Raw genomic sequence first — 21,200 nt, 5'->3', positions numbered from 1 at the left:
TTGTTTCCAGAAAGTTCCTGATTGTTCTGGAGCCTTCCCTGTTACCTTACCCAGGGAAAAGGGACCTGCTTAACCTGGGGCTAATACATCTGCCTTCTATCACTTTCCTGTAGCCATCTGGCCCAACCCTGGCACAATATATTATATATACTGCACTACATTTTCTAGTTAAATTTCACAGATCTGGTTCAAATGGGGCCTGTAGATAAAATAACTGACTTCAGTAGTTATAATGACTATATTCTCCCTTTCCAATTATTCATCCTATTCAAAAGTGCTTAGCACTGACTTAACTATGCTCTTACTGAAATTAATAGTAAAACTCTCACTGACTTCAGATGGGACAGAGTTAAGCCAATGCTGGGTGCTTTTGAAAAGTCTACCTGACAGTTATTTCTATACATTAACTCTCTTCCACCTCACCACACCCAATCCCAACAGGCTAGGAAAACAGCACAAGCACATCTCTTCCTCTGACTGATTAGAGTCTTGCTGGCAGAAAGACACCCATGGCTAGCAAATTAATATAAATATCTCTAGATCTTCTTTTTCCAAGTGGCTTTTAAAACAAGGATCATAGTAACAAACCCATCTAATCCTTACATCACTCCTATACTGCCCCACCAATGTGCTTCAGATCTGTGACAGAGGAAATCATGTGGTCGTGCTCATTCAGTCATTAGCCTCTTTGCCAAGACTGCTGTCAAGGGTGCCAATTAGTGCTAACTGTAGTGGATTTGTGATATGGAGCCCTGTCCACTGACAAATGGATTGAGGCCACCAAACCCATCTACTAAAGAACTTCAGGCAGCCATTGGATGGCACAAAACATCCAATCCTAAAACCTACAAGGAACAGATTTACAAAAGGTGGTTAAATTTCTCTTTCACTTACCTCACAAATTTTCTCTAATGAGGGAACAAAGAAGTCATCACATACTATAGCCAAGGCATAGAACATATAAAGAGCCTGTGGGAAAAAAGAAAAAATTTAACTCAGTCACATCATGTATGTAAAAAAGGGAGAGTAAAATGACAGGATGTTTATTCAAATAATGTATAAACAAACTCACATGAATATGTGGCTCCATTTCTATCTGCTACAAAAAAACTGTATTGATGAAGTTATGGTATAAAAATATCAATATGTTCTTCTACTTAACAGTATGCTTAGGGAGGGACGGTTTGGAAAGTTAGGGAATAAATGAAAATGCAGGAATTTGATGTAATTGGGTGCTATGGTAGAGTAAGGTACATGATAATAACAGACAGTACTTTGGAGGAAAAGCAGTCATCACTCATGTTTTCAATGAATTACCTGGGTAGATACTGAAGGCAAAAGCAACACCAAGATGTGCCGTGTACAAAGAACAATCACATACCCGAAAGAAATGGTCCCTGACCTTGGCTCCCATTTGCAAACATCTCAGGGGCTGTGATTGCCTCGTGAGCACATGTTGTCCTCCTGTTGCTCTATGTGAGTTATGGGATATATATTTTCAAAATGGGACCAATCCTGAAGTCCTCACTCAAGCAAATCTCCCATTTAGTATTACTTTCCCAGAGCTGGGACTGCAAGACTGGGCCACAAGACCTTTAAATGTTTTTGGGTTTCTGCAATAAGACATCAAGCCCAGATTTCATCTGTATTCCCTTAGGCTTTAAGGGCCTTATCCTTGTTTCTTTTGCACAGATGCACAATGGACAGGAGAGGGAACAGGGAGACCCCATATCATCCATTCTTGCACAGAGGACAACTGGAATCCACACCTGCCCATACAGGGTGAAATCCTAGCTCCATTGAGATCAGTGCCAAAAAACTCCCATTGATTTCAGTGAGGCCAAGATTTCACCCCTAACTGAGATGAATGCACAAACACTGCTCATTTAGGCTTGCATGCACAGTTTTTAAAGTGCTCTAGTCGGTTTCTGCTATTTGAGAATTTGTTTGCAAATGCACTATTAAAAATCTGCTGATTTACAGAGTTCCACTAAGAAAGGGCAATGGGACTGAGTAACTTCTTGCAACTAAATAAAAAAAGGAAAACAAAAAGAACCATGGTAGGACAAAACTTACACCTATAATATGAAACAGCACTGCTCCCTCCTGCCGCTCCTTATTTGTAAATACATCTTCAGGAAATTCATTAATTGCTGAAAGAGAAAAACAAATACTTTTAAAACATTTATAGGTATACCTGAACATGTTATAAATGGAAGACAGCAAAATAAAGATGGATATTTAATATTGGTCCTAAATTAAAAGTGGAGGAGACATCTTCATCAAAGACTATATCATTCAGTTTGGTGCATCATAGCCTGCCGAAGTCTCTTCAGTTCACTAGGATAAAGCAGGGGGAAGATACTCTGCGAGTGTCAGTTGTCATTTGCTCCAACAGATTAAACCAATATTCAGTAGCTGCTAGGAGTTTCCTGCTCATAATGCCTCCCTTTTACTATTTTCTCTTCTAATTATACTTCTGAAATAACCAGCAGAGGGGCAAATTCCCTTCCCCCCAAAAAACCAATATTTCTAGCTTCATGTATGCCTCACCCCCTAAAAAACATGCAATGGCTGTAGTCTGCTATCCACTTAGATTATGGTGCTATATAAATGTTTGCACATTACTTTACAGAGATGAAATAAATATATGGTGCATACCCAAAGAGCTTGCAATCTAAAATTAGACAAAGGAAAGGATGATAGATAAAGGAAGGGGTGGGAAAAAAAAGGAAGGTGAGGGTTAAAACATAATAGGAGTCAGATAATAGATGAAGAGAACCATATAAGCTTTGACTTTATAAGAAGTGACTGAGGTAGGTCAAGAGGAGAGGGGTAGCTCAGACAGAAGTGGAAAGTCAGTGATGGAAAGAAAAAAGAGCAAAGAAATGTGTTTTCAAGCAGGTTCTGAATGAGAGAGAGGCAGCTTGCAATAGTTAGATGGAGCATTTTCCATGCATAGGTAGCAGTGTGAAAAACCTAAGAGCAAGAACACCAAAGAGTGGAGAGGAAGGAAGCAGCTAGGCGTCCCAGAGGGCAGAGTGCTGTGGGTGAGGTGGGGAGCAACCAAAGATGTGAGGCAGGCAGGGCAGAGCTGTGCAGAGCCTTAGGCTCTGTCTACACTACACAGCTTTTAGTGACATGGCTGTGCCAATTCAGCCATGCCACTAAAAGGCACGCAGTGTAGCTGCTGTTTGGCGGCAGGAAAAAGCTCTCCTACCGACCAAAAAACTTCCACCTACCACACGCGGCAGCAGCTTTGTCGGCAGGAGAGCGCTCCTGCCGACAAAGCACTGTTCACACCAGCACTTTTCGTCAGTAAAGCTTTTGTCGTTCGGGATGTATGAGTTTTTTTAACGCCCCGAAGGACAAAAGTTTTGCCAACAAAGTTCCAGTGTAGACAAAGCCTTAGAAGTGAGGTTGAGGATTTTGAACTTTATGTGGAAAGAGAGGGAGTCCATGTAGAGGGCTGGGGATGAGATGGTCAGAGCAGAACATTATTTTAGCCACTGAAAGCTGGATTGGTTGGAGAGGTGACATTTTCATGCAGAACTCCCGATTGATTTCAGCAGCGAGTTACACTTGTGGATTGATGGCAGGATATGGTTCAAAAGTACTTCGAAATATTCATGAATGCACCAAAACATGGTGGACAAAAGCAAGGGTCTATTTTGATCACTTTACCCATAGTCAGAGCTTTTCTTAATGGTACTTGCGGAGGCCTGGTTCTTCAAAGTAACAAATGCTTGATATGATGCCTGCTTTACAATGCCCTTGCAAACACAACATTTAATGCCAATGCACTCACTTTTCTGGTTTGTGTATATTCTTCCGTTTCCAATATAATTCTGCAAGCAATAAGTGTATACACGGAGACCAAGATTTTCAAAAGTGACTAGTGATTTTGGGTGCCCTATTTAAGACACCTTAAAGGGGCATGACTTTCAGAAAGTTTGAGCTTTTGTCCTTTGCAAATCAGCCCTTTTTAAGGTGGCTCAAAATGGGCACCCAAATCTGAGGCATCCAAAAATCAGTCATTTCTGAAATTTTTGACCAGGGAAAATAAAGTACCTTCATATCACTAGTTGTCTGCTCAAGGATGTATATTCATGGCAAACTTTTCTTGCCCCCTGAAAGTCATTTATATAATATTATATATTATATAATTGCCTCAATGCAAAGATGAAACCCCCACTACTCTGTTTTCATGCCTACAACCACAATTATTTTTGCATGAGACCATTGGCAGCAGGAGTTATTTAAAATCAGAATTAATAAATCTTATCTGCCTTACAAAAGGCAAAGCCACTGTTTTGTGAAATCCTCGAAATCCTCTGACCGAAAGCTACTGTAGTCAGTGGTCTATAAAAAATTAAGCATAAAATAAAACTTCAACCAGATGTCATGGAGCAATGACTGTACTGCGTTTCGTTAGCCTCTTTCATAAGGCCTGCACTTCAGAGCCAGTAAACAGCATTTAATACATAGAATTTGCGCAGGATTAAGAAGCAATTTTTTTCTCCGTCACACATTTAGCCAAGGAAAAAGACAGTAGTTTAAAAGATATTTTGTTTAGATATCTATGAATGCAATTCCTTATTGCCAATCCTTTGACAAACCTTCCAGCCTAGGTCTCACTTCTGTAACCACTGGGACAAATTGAGGGAGCGATGGTAGTAAATTATCTGGTAATCCAGCACATCAGCAGGATACTACCCAATCCCTTGTTGAGTTATGAAATGTCATTCAAGGGATTGAAGAGTGCTTAAGTGCATAAATATCATTAGCACACCAGTTTAAGGCCACTAGCTTAAACACCACAGATCTGATTCTGCTATTAAGTACACTTTTGTAAAAATCAGTAATTTCACCAAAGCCAAACCTACACAAACCTGGTGCAAGTGAGAGGAGAATCGGGTCTTGTACCTGGATATCATAGTAAACATACTAGGCCGGCGTACCTATAAAAGCAGCATGAGGAAACAGCACTGCTGTATTCTGGGAATGAAAATTGTACAGTAAATAAAAATAACTCATGTGGCTATAATGAAGTGCTGCTTCACAAAGAGCTGTCAAAACAAAGATAATATACAATTAAATCACCCAGCAGCTGGGAAATCTCGGATCCTCATTTGGATGTATTTGCCTGTTGAATTTCAAATACCTTTAATGAATCAAAACAGATGGATAAATAGCCTCTTTTTTATATTTTTTATTACTGTTTCCAGCATTCAGGGAAGAGGAAAGGGAGAGAATATCACATATATACATGGGTGAAAGTAACTTAAAGGACTTACTGGTATGCAGAGCAGCCGAGGTCCTGGGCAAGGTGGCAGGGAGGCGGCTCTGGGCCCCTGGAAGGGGCAGGGCCCCAAGCAGAAGGGGTGGGGCTGGGGCCAGACTCCCCCAGCCAGCCCTTCAGCACCGCCAGGCCTGCACTGCCTGGGGCTCTGGTGGCGATTTAAAGGCCTCGGGGCTCTGGCTGCTGCTGGGAGCCCGGGGCCCCTTTAAATCACCAGGCCCAGGACTTCTGCCCCTTTTGCTCCTCCCCCGTCCATCAGCAGCCCTGCCAGTATGGTCGGCTGTGTACAGGCCACTTTTTTACCGGTACACCATACCAGACCGTACTGGCTTACTTTCACCTCTGCATATATTGGAACAAAGTTTGTTGCATTGTAATATTTTGAGATACTGTATTAAATAGAGCTGGATGAAATTCTCTGCCATTCTTTTTTTCAGCAGATTCAGCAACACAGATTCAGCAACACCAAAACATTTCACAGATTCATGTTGGTTTCTATGAATTGTTTCAGTCCAAAAAATTAAAATAAATTCTGAAAAAAATCATTTTGTTTTGACATTTTCAAAACATTACACATTCAGTTCAAAATGACTTTTCATTTCAAAATTTCCCTATGCTTTTTTTAAAAAATGTTTTAAATGGTTAGAAACAAAACGAACATTTAACATGACCTGAAATTATTTTTTTTTCCTTGAGTTTGAGTCACAGAAAATTTTGAAAAAAAATCCGCTTTTGGTTTTATCCAAAACTAACTTTTCCCCACAATTTTTTGGAATGGTCTGCAACCCAAAATATCCATTATTTGCAAAACTCTAGTATTAAACTGGAGTGAAAGTGACATTCTTAATCTCCTGCTGGGAGATAGCGTAGGATAATCTATAAACTACTATTAGACAGTGTTACATAATCTGCAGTGGCTTTTGACAACTTTGTAAGAGGCCAAAACAGCCTTTTTACATACGAAATTGCTAGAGTTGAATAGGTTTCTCATATTACTTAGTACTTGCTTTAGCACTGTTGTAATATTTAAATATAAATTTACCCTAATTGTGAGCTCAACAGTGAGATGTGAATGAAAGATCATAAAATATCACATTAACCTATAACGTAAATGTTGATGGGGAAAGGTGAAAAAGGGAGGCAGAAAGATTGGGTTAATCCAAACAAAAAGGTCTACTGCTATAACTCAATGACTGCATAAAGATCATGTCTGGTAACAAGAGAAGTGTGGAACCGGAAATCAATGGACTAAAATTGGTGTATCAGAAATTAGGCCTACTGGGTGGACAAAATAATGAGTGGATGGGCTATTCCATCCATCACTTCCTTTTGGGATCCTTAAAAGAAAAGATTCCAGTCCGAGAATCGTGTTGTTTGAAAAACTGCCAGATGGGAGACAGGTGGACTGAAAAGAGCAAACTTCATCATCATGGCTGCCAACCCCCACTGTCTTCTGGGTCTCAGGGATCACCATGACACTGTTGGGCCTTTGTTGTGCTGATCCTGAGAAATATCCTACCCGAACTAGGCCAGAGAGAAGAACGCGGATAACATCGCCTCCTTCAATGGCTCTGGCTAAATCCCAAACATCACCTGGAACGTGAGACTTCCCCCGCACCCCATACACACACTTCCCTCCAATCCTCTCTATGTGTCCTCTTCCTTCCCCATTGTATTTCTTCTCTTTTCTATCAGCTCCTACTTTCCTTTTGCCTTCTGTTTATTAAGAATCTGGCTTCGCTGACCAAGACTGTATTTTGCAATACTGCTATTAGCCTGTGACCAGAGAGGCAGCTAAAAACAATGCCCTATACATAGGGTTGCCAACCCTCCAGGATTGGCCTGAAGTCTCCAGGAATTAAAGATTAATCTTTAATTAAAGATTATATCAAGTGATGAAATCTCCAGGAATACATCCAATCAAAATTGGCAACCTTACCTATACAGCCTAATGCTGGTATAAATATGCCAGATCTCTGAGTGGCTGATAAGACCATGTGCTGTGGTTGTGTATTTTCAGCAGTGAGATTGCATGTAAGAATCAACACCAGAGTCAGAAGCTGCATTTTCTATCTTTGTGTTCTTTTCTTTTCGTGTGTACTTGTCTTGTTCTGTCATTTAGGAAACAGGATCAGACTTTAACAGCTCCAGCCTAACTCAACTAACTTCCCTCCCCACAAAGAACAGTTATTATCTTTGACACCATCTAAGAGCCTGTCAGACAAGAGTTTTTCCTTCTAAAGACTCTGCGGCCAAAGGGAAAGGGAAGAAGGGATACTGTTACAATGAAATGCCTTACTTCATGTTTTACATTTCAAATGCTTTAACTGTTTCCTACTTTGTCTGTTTCTTTATTAAAGAGTTAAAAAATTAATGGTGTGTTTCCCGTGGAACTAAGCAGGCTGAGGTCTCTGTACTTGGAATTCCAAACCTTGTTTAAAAACTATTAATGTTGTACAGTAAGAGTCATATTAACACCTTTGACTCTCTGGGCCCATGTATTCTATCGAAATTAATACAATAGCACACATCACTCCAGCAATATATCAATATATCTTGCCAATTTGATGTGATTTAACGTCATTCCCTCATGAGGCAGCTGTAGGCAATACTTCTGGGATAATATTACAGCACCAGCAAATATGAGAGTTTAATTGCCAAAAGCAAAAATTTTCCAGGAGAGCTATTCCCTCACTGTGACATTCCCCTATGGTGTTGTCTGGACCAGTGATCTGCTAGGCCACTCCAATCCTTGACTCTGGGAGCCAGCCTTACCCTGCTCTGCTGTGAGAACCCCCACTCCTGGGCTGTTCACACACAGCCTCTGGCATGTAAGCTGCTCCCAGCTACTTGCAAGTGAATGACACTAGCCAATATCTCCGGTCCCAGAAACAACCCTAGGAACTCTGTCTTGCAGTGTCCAGTTACGCTCACTGGACTCTGCAAGCTTATATAAGTTCGTCAATTTAACAAAGAAATTGGTATGTACCAGGCTTGTTCTCCCACGGGGAGTTTCTGACACACTGCAAATCAAATGCACTGCTTCAGGTAGAACAAACAAACAGATTTATTAACTTTAAAGGTAGATTTAAGTGATTATAAGTCAAAGCATAACAAGTCAGATTTGGTCAAATGAAATAAAAGCAAAATGCATTCTAAGCCGATTTTAACACTTTCAGTGTCCTTACAAACTTAGATGCTTCTCACCACAGGCTGGCTCTTCAGCCAGGCTCTCCCCTTTGATCAGTGGTTCAGCTGCTTGGTGGTGATGGTGTCTGTAGATATAGGTGGAAGAGAGAGAGCATGGCAAAATGTCTCTCCCTTTTATCATGTCCTTTCTTCCCTCCTGGCTTTGCCCCCAGCCCCTTCAGAGTCAGGTAAGCATTACCTCATCGCAGTCCCAAACTGCCCAAAGGAAGGGGGTGACTCCCTCAAGGGCTCTAACAGATTCTTTTGTTGCTGCCTAAGCCACTGTCCATTGTTCCTGTGAGGCTGGGCTGGGTTTGTCCCATCCATGCCCTGATGAGATGTGAACTGCCTCTCTGTTCTTGGAGAGTTTTTGCATGGGCTTGCTTTAAGCCATGAGGATATATTTTCAGCCTCAACACTATGTACTTGAAATTATAACCTATAACCTTACTATAACATTACTGTAACAATTACCATAACATCACTATGACAACCACGTTCAGTGCATTATGAGCCTTCCAGGGACACCCAACATGACAGACTTTGCATTGGATACCACACAATCATTTTATAAAGATGAACATGGGGGTGTAGGGTGTTCCCTCGAGGTACAGAGTGTCACACTCAGGTACAGAATAAAAAAAATTTATAACAAAAAAAAATGGCAGCTCCCAGTGAACAAGGATTTAGATGCATATCTGCGCATTAACAAGTAACATTAAAACCGACCATGTTCACAAAGAACAAATACTGAAGGAAGGATTCTTCCGTCTTCTGGGGATGGGAACTGTAGCTGTCTCTCCACTATTTTCAGCCGAGATGGGAGGGGAAGATTAAATGGAAAGCAAGGTGTACAGTGTGACTAATTTTGCCGAAAAGGAACACCGACCAATTGCTCTGAAGCTAGCTAGAAGTACATAAATATTCTCCCTAACAGGACAGTTCCAGGCAAACTACTACAGATCATCCTGTTGTTACCTTGTCCTCCCAACCCACTCCACCACACCCCACATGTCCATTATCCCCACCTTTTGAGTCCTGACAAACTAGGTATAAACTCCCATGGACAAGAGCACGGTCTCTTATTTGCCTGTTCAGAGAGTAGCAAAATGGGCCTGGACTCTTATCTAGGGTTCCTTGGCACTACTGTCATGCCAATTAATAACTGATCAGAATAATAGTTACTACAGGGCTGCTATGTGAACAAAGGGCAGCAGAAGTGGCTGGCAATCTCATGAATGGCAGGGGAGGTGCCTCGGACACTACCTTTCTGTGCAATTTATGAAGTAGCTTGAAAAAAACCTCTATACTGAGCCATGAACATGGAACACAAAGAAAGAGAGTTAATCACCTTTACCAGAACAAACCTGGAGGGCTGATTCTGCTGAACTACTTATAATTCAAGCACCAAAATGCACATGAAAGTGTGTAAATAACTAGTCTCAAAACAGAGTTTAAAAGGAGTTACAGAAGTTAATCCCTGTGCCTCACTTTGATTGTTTACCCTGTTTTTTAAGTGAGGATTTACAGAGCAGAAGCCAGGGGGAACCCGTGCACAATACTGACACCTGCCTATATTTAGGCTGGTTACCAGATTATTCCAGTGGGCACTGCTGAGTAGCATGAGAGCATTGCTCCCATATGCCTTGTCTATACTGTTGGAGGCAGCCTGCCAATGAACTACATTTCAAAATCTCATAAGCCTGATAGAAAATCTCAGCAGCCACGTGGATCAGCTGTTTTATAACCTGCCTTGGCATGTGATTTATTCACTTTATCACCAGTTGATTCACTCACAGAAGCAAGAGACACACCGACTCTTAATAGGCTGCTGAACATAAAAGATATTCTACATTTTCCTGTCACAGTCATTTACAATGGTAGCAGCATTCTCCTGCAGGGAGAAAAGAACTGCAATTAAAAAAAAAAAAAAAGATGCATACGAAGAGCTCTTGGACTAAGAGCCATGCCGGAAGGGGCTTGTGCAGATGCATTCATGACCCCCTTTCCACCCCCAGCCACCTTGGCATGTGCAATATCTCTGGCTACGCTAACCTGTTCTCTCCCCAGTCACTCAGGGAGGACATAGAACTGGCATTCTGGATGCACCTAGTGCAGGTGCACAAGGGAGTAAGGCAGAAGGGCTAGATTAGCTACCTGCACCTTCCCTCTCCTCCACCCACTCCCATGAATATGCTCAGAAGCAGTCAAAATCCAGCCCAAAGTATTACATTTAACACATTCCATTTGTTCAAGCAATGAGGGCAAATCCAGGTGATGCTCTCCAAATACTGACTGCATTTCTATGTGGGCACAGGCTTTTCTCTCATCACAGAGTGGTTGGGCCAAATTTTAAAGGCCTTGTGTTTATGCATGTGCCCCCTACCCAGTTACAGGGAGCAAAACCCCCATTTGTGTGCAGAAATGAGCATTTGCATGTACAGAACCAAGTAGAGGAAGCTGGCAAGGGGAGCACTGTCACCCCAAAATTGAAGCACTGCTCTGCTGTGGCTCTCCAGGGATGTGTGGGATTGGGGCAAGGATGCAGTTTGAGTTTGCTGGGGAAGGAGGTGGGGGAGTGGGTAGTGGGGGATTAGCCAGTGGGCCAACAGGGCCCGTGCCCAGGGGCCCTGGCCAATTGGGTGGCCCCCAGAAAAATGGGTGCCTCTGTGCCCCAACCCGCTCTGCCCGCCTGGCGCTCCTGCCAGGGAGCAGGGTCAGGGCATGGGAGGGACTGCAGGCCCCGCTCCCCAGCAGGAGCGCTGGGGGGGACTGCAGGCAGAAGGGGTGGGGAGGGGCCCTCCCATTTGCTGTGGACCAGGGACACACAAACCCCTAATCCGCCTCTGGGAGCGGGGGCTGGCTCCTCTGACAGAATGACAAGGAATGACACTTTGTGGGGAACTTTGCAAAATTGTTTCCTTCAGCTTTACATACAACACTGTCAAACCAACATGAAATCCTTGTTTGGAAATGGAATTTAAAAAATTAAATGTTATTGAAATAATTAGCATTATTATTTGTAGACCAGGAGCATGCAGGGGCGCGAACCAATTCAGGGTCTCATTCTATTAAGCACTGTATACACATATAGTAAAAGACATTACCTGCCCCCAAAGAGCTGACAATCTAGAAGGCAAGATACAAGAGCTGGGAGAAAGAAACAAATAGAGGAAGGGAAGAACACTGAATGGGTCTCTTTATGGATGCTTGTAACTCAGCAAAAAACAACCAGCACCAAAACCCCTCGCATCAGAGAATAGGTTCATTTTATAACTATAAAATAAAATAACTTGTTTTTCCTAATCATAAAGAAACTTTAAAAATGAATCCACAACTTTCTGAAGACACAAAAAAAAAGGACAAATGGGTGAGTCAGAATGATATCCATCTCAGGCAAGATAATGGAGCAGCTGATACAGGACTTGATTAATAAAGAATTAAAGGAGGATAATAAAATTAATGCCAGTCAATACAGTTTTATGGAAAATATATCCTGTCAAACTAACTTGATATCTTTTTTTGATGAAATTACAAGGTTGGTTGATAAAGGTAATTGTGTTGATGTAATAGACTTCTGTAAGGGCTTTGACTTGGTAACTGCATGACATTTCGATTAAAAAACTAGAAGGATATAAAATTAACAGGACACACATTAAAGGGATTAAAAACTGAATAACTGACAGGTCTCAAAATCTAATGTTAAATGGGCAATCATCATCAAGCTGGTGTGTTTCTAGTGAGGTCCTATAGGGACCAGTTCTTGGCCCTATGCTATTTAACATTTTTATCAATGACCTGGAAGAAAAACACAATCATCACTGATAAAGTTTGCAGATGACACAAAAGTTGGGGGAGTGGTAAATAATGGAGAGGACAGGTCACTGAGACAGAGCTGTCTGGAATATTTGGTAAACTGGGTGCAAACAAACAATACAGCTAAATGTAAATGTACACATCTAGAAACAAAGAATGCAGGCCATGCTTACAGGAGAGGGAAGCTGTGATTCTGAAAAAGATTTTGGGGTTGTGGTGGGCAGTCAGCTGAACATAATCTCCCAGTGCAATGATGTGGCCAAAAGGGATATTATTATCCTGGAATGAACAAACAGGGGAATCTCAGGCAGGAGCAGAGAGGATATTTTACCTCTGTATTTAGCACTGATGTAACCACTGCTGGAATACTGTGTCCAGTTCTGGTGTCCACAGTTCAAGAACGATGTTGATAAACTGGAGAGGGTTCAGAGAAGAGCCACAAGAATGACTAAAGGATTAGGAAACATGCCTCACAGTGATAAATAGATTGAGTTTCTTGAGTCTATCATAAACAAAGAGAAGGTTAAGGGGTGACTTGACCACAGTTTAAGTACATGTGGAACAAATAGTGGGCTCTTAGTCTAGCAGAGAAATGTATAACGTGATCCAATGGCTGGAAATTGAAGCTAGACAAATCCAAACTGGGTATAAACCACAAGTTTTAATAGTGAGGGTAATTAACCATTGGCACAGTTTACCAAGGGTTGTGGTGGATTCTCCAACACTGGCAATTTCTCTATCAAGATTGGGTGTTTTTCTGAAAGATCTACCCTAGGAACTATTTGGGGAAGTACCATGGCCTGTGTTAGTCAGGAGGTCAGACTAGATGATCACAGAGGTCCCTTGTGGCCTTGGGATCTAGGAAAATGAATTTCCTGACCACTTGTGCTCATTGATGTTCCTACGGCATTTTTAGTCCCTCTGTTCTGATTAAATTACAATTTGAGTAATGACATTCTATGTACCTGAATTCCCTCTGAGGGTTTAGTTTGTTATGATGGGCTGGAGTTAGCCTGGTTTGTTTCTGTTTCTGCTGGCAGAAACCCCAGCACAAAGTCCCAGGTGTGAAATATCCAACAGGGGAAACAGCTACAGTGGCAAAAGGTGGTCATTGCTTCCGCTCTATTGAAAATGTCTCACTGTTTTAGTCTGTTACCTAATGTTGGGTACAGCAATCCCTAGATACAGTTTTTATATCAGCTCAGGTGTTTAAATGCTAAGCGTTTCAGAAATCAGGGCGAAGAGCTTGATATAGACAGACACTACAGCTGGTAGGAATAGAAGCAGCCAGAGCAGGGACTGCTGCACTAGGGAGCAGGGGCTAAAATGGGGCCCAGACGGGACCACACCTCCCCAACTCCCTCCTGAATCCAGAACTGTGCAGGGGAGATCGCCTGAACTCAGGGGGCATTAGGATCATGGGGCATTAGGAGGTGCCTCTCCTCCTTCTGATCATGTGGTGATGGGGGAAACTGAGGAGAGGAGCCAGCCAAGAGACTGCAGCGGGTAGGAACAAGAGAAGCCAAATCAGGGAGGGACCTCTCTCACCTCCATTCCGGTCAACACCATTAAATGTTCTCTGACCTCCTCTGCACTGTGCTAACTGGGTGTTTACTCCCCAGCCCTGCTCAGAGTCTCTTACCTCAGCCTCACTCCACTCCTGCTCCTCTCACTGTCTTCTCCCCTGCCCTGCCCTCCTCCCCTTTCCTATTTTACCAATCCCCGGCTAAGTAAATCCACCACTCCCAAAATATTGTGCAACTCACATGTTTGCCACCATCACATTGCTCATTCTGCATGTGTTCTACCCCTTTCCCCAGCCTGTGTCTGTCTTGTATATTTAGACTGGAAGCTCTTCAGGGCCGGGACCATTTGGTATGCTGTCTGTACGGCACCTACCCCATTCTTGGTTGGCCCTTAGGTATTACCACAATAAACATGATTAGTAATAACAGATAAAGTTTGTAAAGGTTTGTAAAGTTTGAGATGAAAGGCACAACATAAACATGAGCTATCATTACCTGACCCTCACATTTTCAGGTTTGTGATAGCAATAAAATTGCTTATGAAACAAAAGAAGTTATTTTGACTAAAAAAATGCTGACTGGATTTATTTGAATTTCAATGCTAACTATGGAAATGGAACAAATTTGAACATCACACCAGCATACTGCACCATTCCCAACGTTCTATACCAGTTTCTACTTCGTTCTTTATCATAGGAAATTCATATTGATTTTAATTGTTTTCCACTGAACCTCAGTGTTTGGCTCACTACAAAGAGGAATAATAATTATTTAAATCAATGGATTATCCTCTAGGTAAATGGTCCACACAGGTCTTTGACTTTTTCGTGGTCCATCCCTAAAGAGATTCAATACATTCTAATGTGCCTGTATAAAAACACAGAAGTGCTATACAGTACATTAATACTGCACTTTTCTTCCAAATGGTCAGAAAACCCTAAATTCATGAACATTGTTACATGCGTGGGCTTGGTAGAATTCAATTTTTATTTTTTTCTAAATTCAACTACATCAATTTTTATTTTTAAAGATTTTTTATAATTACAGGTTTCAGAGTAACAGCCGTGTTAGTCTGTATTCGCAAAAAGAAAAGGAGTACTTGTGGCACCTTAGAGACTAACCAATTTATTTGAGCATGAGCTTTCGTGAGCTACAGCTCACACTGTAGCTCACGAAAGCTCATGCTCAAATAAATTGGTTAGTCTCTAAGGTGCCACAAGTACTCCTTTTCTTTTTATAATTACAGTGGCTGGAAATTAAAGGAGGGGTAGGATTGGAATTAGGATTAGGGCTGCACTGACCAAGGGGCTGCAGAGGGCTCCCTGAACATGGTGCTGTGAAGGCAGCAGTCCTGGCTCATTGCAGCAAAGATTCCCAGCCAGGACTTCAAGGAGGAGAATGAACTACCAGCCACAGAGTGCTGCTGAACAGTTCCTGCCCAGGGAGGACTCTTGCACTCCTGGCTGGTGAGTGAGTCAGTGGGGCCATGACAGTGAAAATGTGGGGCTGGTGAAGCTGGATCCCTGCCAGTAGGGTTGCCAGGTGTCCTTGCTGAACGGGCTGTTAGAAGTCCAGTCAGTGGCACAGCGGGGCTAAGGCAGGCTCCCTGCCTACTGTGGCTCCACGCAGCTCCCGGAAGCAGCGGCATGTTCCCCCTCCGGCTCCTAGGTTTAGGGGCAGCTAGCAGGACGGAGTGAGCAGGGGGCGGGGCCTTGGAGAAGGGGCGGGGCAGGGGGCTCATCCTCCTTCTTCTTGCAGTCCTGGCTGGAGGCTGGTGCTCTGCCCTGACAGGACTGCAGCCTTCCCCACACCTGCAGGGATCAGGTTTCACTGGCCCTGCAGCAGCATAGGGAACCCTCTGTAGCCTTGCTGTCATGGGACTGAGGGAGCAGGGCTGTGACAGTGGAGCTGCAGAGGGCTCCCTCCACCACTGCAGGGCTGGCGACACCCAGACCGTGCAGGTAGACGGGGGCATCCATTTCAACTGACATGCTGAAATGGACGTTTACCAACAGATAGTCATTGAAATCACATCCTGCCAAGCCTATACATGCACCACAAATTCAATAATGACAACTAAATGTTTCAAGGGGAGGGATGTCCCTACATGGGGGAAAACGTTGTTCTTCATGGGCACTTGATACCCAGGAAAGCTGGTATCTTAAAATGAAGGGAAAAAAAAAAAACACCCAACAACTCTACTTTTAATCCCAGGTGCCAGCTGAAAAAATGACAATTTTCAAGCTTTGAACTCCTGTTCCCATTAGACAGCTGTTTTTCAGTTTTGTATCAAAATCACATGTGGACAGTCCCCAAAATGATCATTTCTGTCTGATGCATGTTAATATACACACATTGGTGAAGAGCAATTAGGGACCAGCAGTTCAAAGACACATGTATCTGTTTGCATGAAACAACTCTGGAAGGAAACCCCGCTATGTGTAATTCTGTAGTAAAAATAGTTAGCCTGACTGCCCAGCCTGGGCAATGACAACGCATCACAATGAAGTCTAGCATGAAACACCACTGAACATATTTGAAGGTCTTTTGTACGTAATCAATTTAATGTTGTGCAAAGCCAAAGATGAAACTTTCTATCCAAAGCTGAGTACCATATGGCAGGAGGCACAGTAAGCTTCCCATTCCCTAGCACAATCTGTAGAAATTACTAGCAAATTTAATCTCTGCAGTATATTAATTCAATTTGCATTATCTGTGCCATGGCAAGTAGCAGTTTATGAAGCAAATGACTGCCTCAATTCTTAACTATTAAATACATTTAATACATGTACTGTAAGATAAAAAAGGATAGTGTATTAATGAAATAGCCTTTAAAAGTCTCTTTCCATCAGAATGAAATTACGGATATTTCTATAAAAGACAGGATTAGCTACAGGGAAAAGTTACGCTAATGCCTTATTAAAATATAAATTTCTTTTTTAAGAAAACTATTTGCACCCATTAAAGCAGAGTCAGAAAATCAAATCAAAATATAGTAACAATTATCTGCTAAAATATGGAAATTTTAAGCGTATGATACATTCACCTCCCGAAGCAGCATTACACTGTATCAGCGTATCAGAGAACAGCATTTCATGTGCATTGATCCATCTGTTAATGTTTTTAAACTCCTCAAGGTTATAAAAGAACTTAAAAGTTTGGGGCCATTGACTTTTTCTCCCTGGTTCCCATTTGCTTTCTTCTTTAGAAAAATGTCTTTAAAGAGCTGGAGATTTTCTATCACCAGACTGGTTTTCCTTCCTTTGTGAGAACACCAGGATATCTCACAGATTAGTATTAATGACAGCTTGTGTCTGATTGCGCCACACAGCAGCATGTAAACGTTATTATTGCAAGATATCAGCAGTTACATAACAAAACTATGGGAACCTGACTGGAAGAGAGGAGGCGATCTGCAGTTTCAATCTCACCATGAAACTGCCAGATCAACTCAAGTCAACTGTTCTAAATCAGCAACAGACAGAGGCCAAACAGTCTGTGCTTAGTTTTGGTGCACTCTGTATGTGTTCTATCTTCGGCTTTATTGTACAAGGTTAACCAAGAAAAACCAGTTTGATTCCAGCGCATGCTGGTAGTATCCAAAATTTACTGCCATTTGACAGCTATTCAGTTGCCTATATGAATGAACTGGTGGTTTCAGTGGCCTCTGGAAAATAAGATGTGTCTTTTAGTCCAATGATAACTGGATGAGTGGCTACTTGAGTGACTCCATCATCTTTGGGGGCACTAATCTCTCTTCTTTTGCATAGTATCAGCACAGAGACGAAGGACTGAATAAGCACAGAAACTGAACCATCTTCTCACCTTCTTCCTCTGCTAGTCAGGGTTGAATCATATTGGTGGGAGAGCACAGGCAAATTTAAATGATTACTACTCCGTACACCTGGTTCTGTGGACAAAGTGAAGATTTCAGCCGTCAGTGCCGTAGGTGTTGTCTGCGGTTCTCTGCTGAGAGTCCTTCCCCATTTTTGTTCCATATAATCTCTTGATTTCTGGGGTTGGTGGACCCTCATTTCACCTGTGGGACAGAGCCCAAAACTACAAAAGCCGTCAACCCGACCAGAACTCAAATAGGCTGTATTCCGTTTCAATAAAGAGTAATAGATGGCCACATATCTGGCAATATGTTCATTTGGTAGAAATCTATTGAGAAAGAGCAAGAAAGGAAAAAGGCTGAACTTGCCCTCAATGATATTATCAGGTGGACAAGCGTTGCAGAAACAGGACCCATGTCTGCAGAGAGAAATATTCAGCAAAGTAGTGGATGATCGTGCTGACACACATTGTGAGACAGTCAGAGGATCCAGAATTCCATGTGGAATTTCTCATGCTTTTCATAGACAGACTTTCCAGCCGGAACCAGTTTGAAGAGATAAATGTTGACAAACAGCCACTTGCTTTCCCTTAATTTCTGTCTCATCATCTAAAGTTCAATGGTTTTTGTTCATAGGCAGTTTTAAAATTCCCTCTCAAAACAAAATTATAACAATTATTTGTGTTTGTGTTACAGCTTCTCCATTCACAAGTTCACCCTGCTCACCCGTGTCATAGAATCATAGAATCATAGAATCATAGAATATCAGGGTTGGAAGGGACCCCAGAAGGTCATCTAGTCCAACCCCCTGCTCAAAGCAGGACCAAGTCCCAGTTAAATCATCCCAGCCAGGGCTTTGTCAAGCCTGACCTTAAAAACCTCTAAGGAAGGAGATTCTACCACCTCCCTAGGTAACGCATTCCAGTGTTTCACCACCCTCTTAGTGAAAAAGTTTTTCCTAATATCCAATCTAAACCTCCCCCATTGCAACTTGAGACCATTACTCCTCGTTCTGTCATCTGCTACCATTGAGAACAGTCTAGAGCCATCCTCTTTGGAACCCCCTTTCAGGTAGTTGAAAGCAGCTATCAAATCCCCCCTCATTCTTCTCTTCTGCAGACTAAACAATCCCAGCTCCCTCAGCCTCTCCTCATAAGTCATGTGCTCTAGACCCCTAATCATTTTTGTTGCCCTTCGCTGGACTCTTTCCAATTTATCCACATCCTTCTTGTAGTGTGGGGCCCAAAACTGGACACAGTACTCCAGATGAGGCCTCACCAGTGTCGAATAGAGGGGAACGATCACGTCCCTCGATCTGCTCGCTATGCCCCTACTTATACATCCCAAAATGCCATTGGCCTTCTTGGCAACAAGGGCACACTGCTGACTCATATCCAGCTTCTCGTCCACTGTCACCCCTAGGTCCTTTTCCGCAGAACTGCTGCCTAGCCATTCGGTCCCTAGTCTGTAGCGGTGCATTGGATTCTTCCATCCTAAGTGCAGGACCCTGCACTTATCCTTATTGAACCTCATCAGATTTCTTTTGGCCCAATCCTCCAATTTGTCTAGGTCCTTCTGTATCCTATCCCTCCCCTCCAGCGAGGGGAGTCAAACAAAGTGTCAAACAAAGCCAACAATCCACTGCCAAGAATTAACATGATGTCAAAAACTCTGCATTATGACTTCACTGAAAATCTAAATAAGAGGGGCTGGGAGAGACACAGGCCTGGTTTTAACACCAATGAGACTTGATAAATTAACAAAGAGCCCTGTCAAACTTATTGAACATGTGAAGAAACAAAGCAACACAATTTTAAGACATGCTGGGCTAGAGTCTCTCCTGTTTCAGAACTCTGGTGCACGGGAGTGGGGGATGTCTAGAAGGTGGTTACAACTCTGTTTCTGTGAGCTTGTGTGCCCTGGGACTGCTCTAGCTTATGCCAGTGGCGTATTACCCCATTGGACCATTTGCAACCCAACAATTAGCAGAGCAGAACAAGACCCCTTCCCTCCTTCAACACACTTCCTCTACGAGTGGTGGGAGCAGTCATGGGAGCTGGCATGGGTGGTTTTATGCCAGCTGAGAGCTCCCAATATGGGAAATTCAGAGCTGGCTAGTTATGGCCAAAATCTGGCCCTTTTGTGCTGCTTGAGTGGCACAATGAAGTTGCATCAAATACAAGAATCTGGCCCACAGGTTGAAAGTTGCCTTCCTTTTTAAACATTTGAGGACTTCCATTTGGAAGATGACATTCATGTAAGTGGTATCACATGAGAGGATCAGAGTGTATTCTTCAAAGATAAAGAGCAAAAGATTTCTATCAGCGGTAGTCCTTTCCAGATATATGGCCATCTTTATTACTGGATTATAGCTAAAATAATCCTTTTCTATGACAAATATCACTAATGCTGTTTAAAGTGCAATTCTACTTTGAAAAGTAACTATATAAAAGATCTCCTTCTGATGCGCCCAATTTGCTACTTTCCTGCTGTCTTTAGTGACTAAAATAAGGGATCACCAGTTTTTTTTAGTTAGCATTACAGAGCTTATACAGCAACAGGAGCATGTGCTGGAGCCTATTCTGCTACATGCATCCTCAACAAAAATGCTACCCAAATTCCAGTTGCACCACCATTGTCATTGATGACTTTGGAAGAATCCAACTTGACTCTCAGACCACAGGATGAGTTTGCAGTGCTGGCAGCTAGACAATCCACTGTGTTACTTGTAAATTGAAGAGATTCGATCTGGAAAATGTTGAGAGGAAAGAAATATGCAACCCCATGAGGTAGTTTTCCAGAGTCACTTTTCACATCAGAAGTACATTTTAAATGAAGCTGTCTGTGCTGCAGTGCCTGCAGCAGAGCTAATCCGTAATAATGGGTATTTCAATCCATTCTATTTCAGCAAGTGTAGCACGGTGACTCATGTAAAGAGCGGTAATGGCACACATTTTTCCCAAATGCAGAATGCACGGGGAAAGAAATTAAATTCATTATTTTTAAAGAACTTCTTTGAGTTTATTCTTACAATTTCTCTGAAACCCTCTAGACAGAGAAAGTATAACTGTGTAGGCGAAATGCGTTAGCCTGTAGATGAAGAAGAAAAATGACATAAAGCTGTAAGTGATACCTTTTACAAGGCTAAGATCAAAAATTGAATAAACTGACTATTGAGACTCATCAGGACATGGAAAAGCAAAGCAATTCGTAGAAAGTATCGTGGCAGGGTGTCAATTCACACTACAGCCCTAAAGTCAGGCCCACAGAGACCAAAAGGGGAAACAAAGTCAGGAACAGGTGTGGTTTGGAGTTTCTCTCCTTGATAGCTTTATTTGGATATGGTGGCTCAATGCTAGAAGGCAGTGTCAGAAAGACCTATTCATTCATCTAGTCCATCCACTACCTGGGCTGGATTATTTCCAACACTACATTTTCTTGGGCATTGTCCAAAAGGCTCCATCAATCAGCACAATGACAGAGAATGTCTAAAATCTAAAGGTACAATAATTATACTGTAAAGGAAACCTCT

At 42.3% G+C, this 21,200-nt stretch overlaps 1 protein-coding gene across 2 annotated transcripts in view; it reads right to left on the bottom strand.

The window, feature by feature from the left end:
- SLC24A4 (solute carrier family 24 member 4) overlaps positions 1–21,200 on the bottom strand; it is a 135,560-nt gene that overhangs the window by 45,709 nt on the left and 68,651 nt on the right. For both annotated transcript variants that reach the window (XM_007055439.4, XM_043547988.1), the window contains exons 3-4: positions 2,077–2,153; positions 895–969 (exon numbers count right to left, since the gene is read on the bottom strand). In XM_007055439.4, the coding sequence (XP_007055501.4) occupies positions 895–969; positions 2,077–2,153 (152 nt within the window). The remainder of the gene's footprint in view (positions 1–894; positions 970–2,076; positions 2,154–21,200) is intronic.

Source organism: Chelonia mydas, chromosome 6, assembly GCF_015237465.2.
Source record: "Chelonia mydas isolate rCheMyd1 chromosome 6, rCheMyd1.pri.v2, whole genome shotgun sequence".
NCBI classification, from domain to species: domain Eukaryota; kingdom Metazoa; phylum Chordata; order Testudines; family Cheloniidae; genus Chelonia; species Chelonia mydas.
The sequence above is the reverse complement of the archived record's forward strand: the minus strand, read 5'-3'. Positions and strand labels throughout refer to the sequence as shown.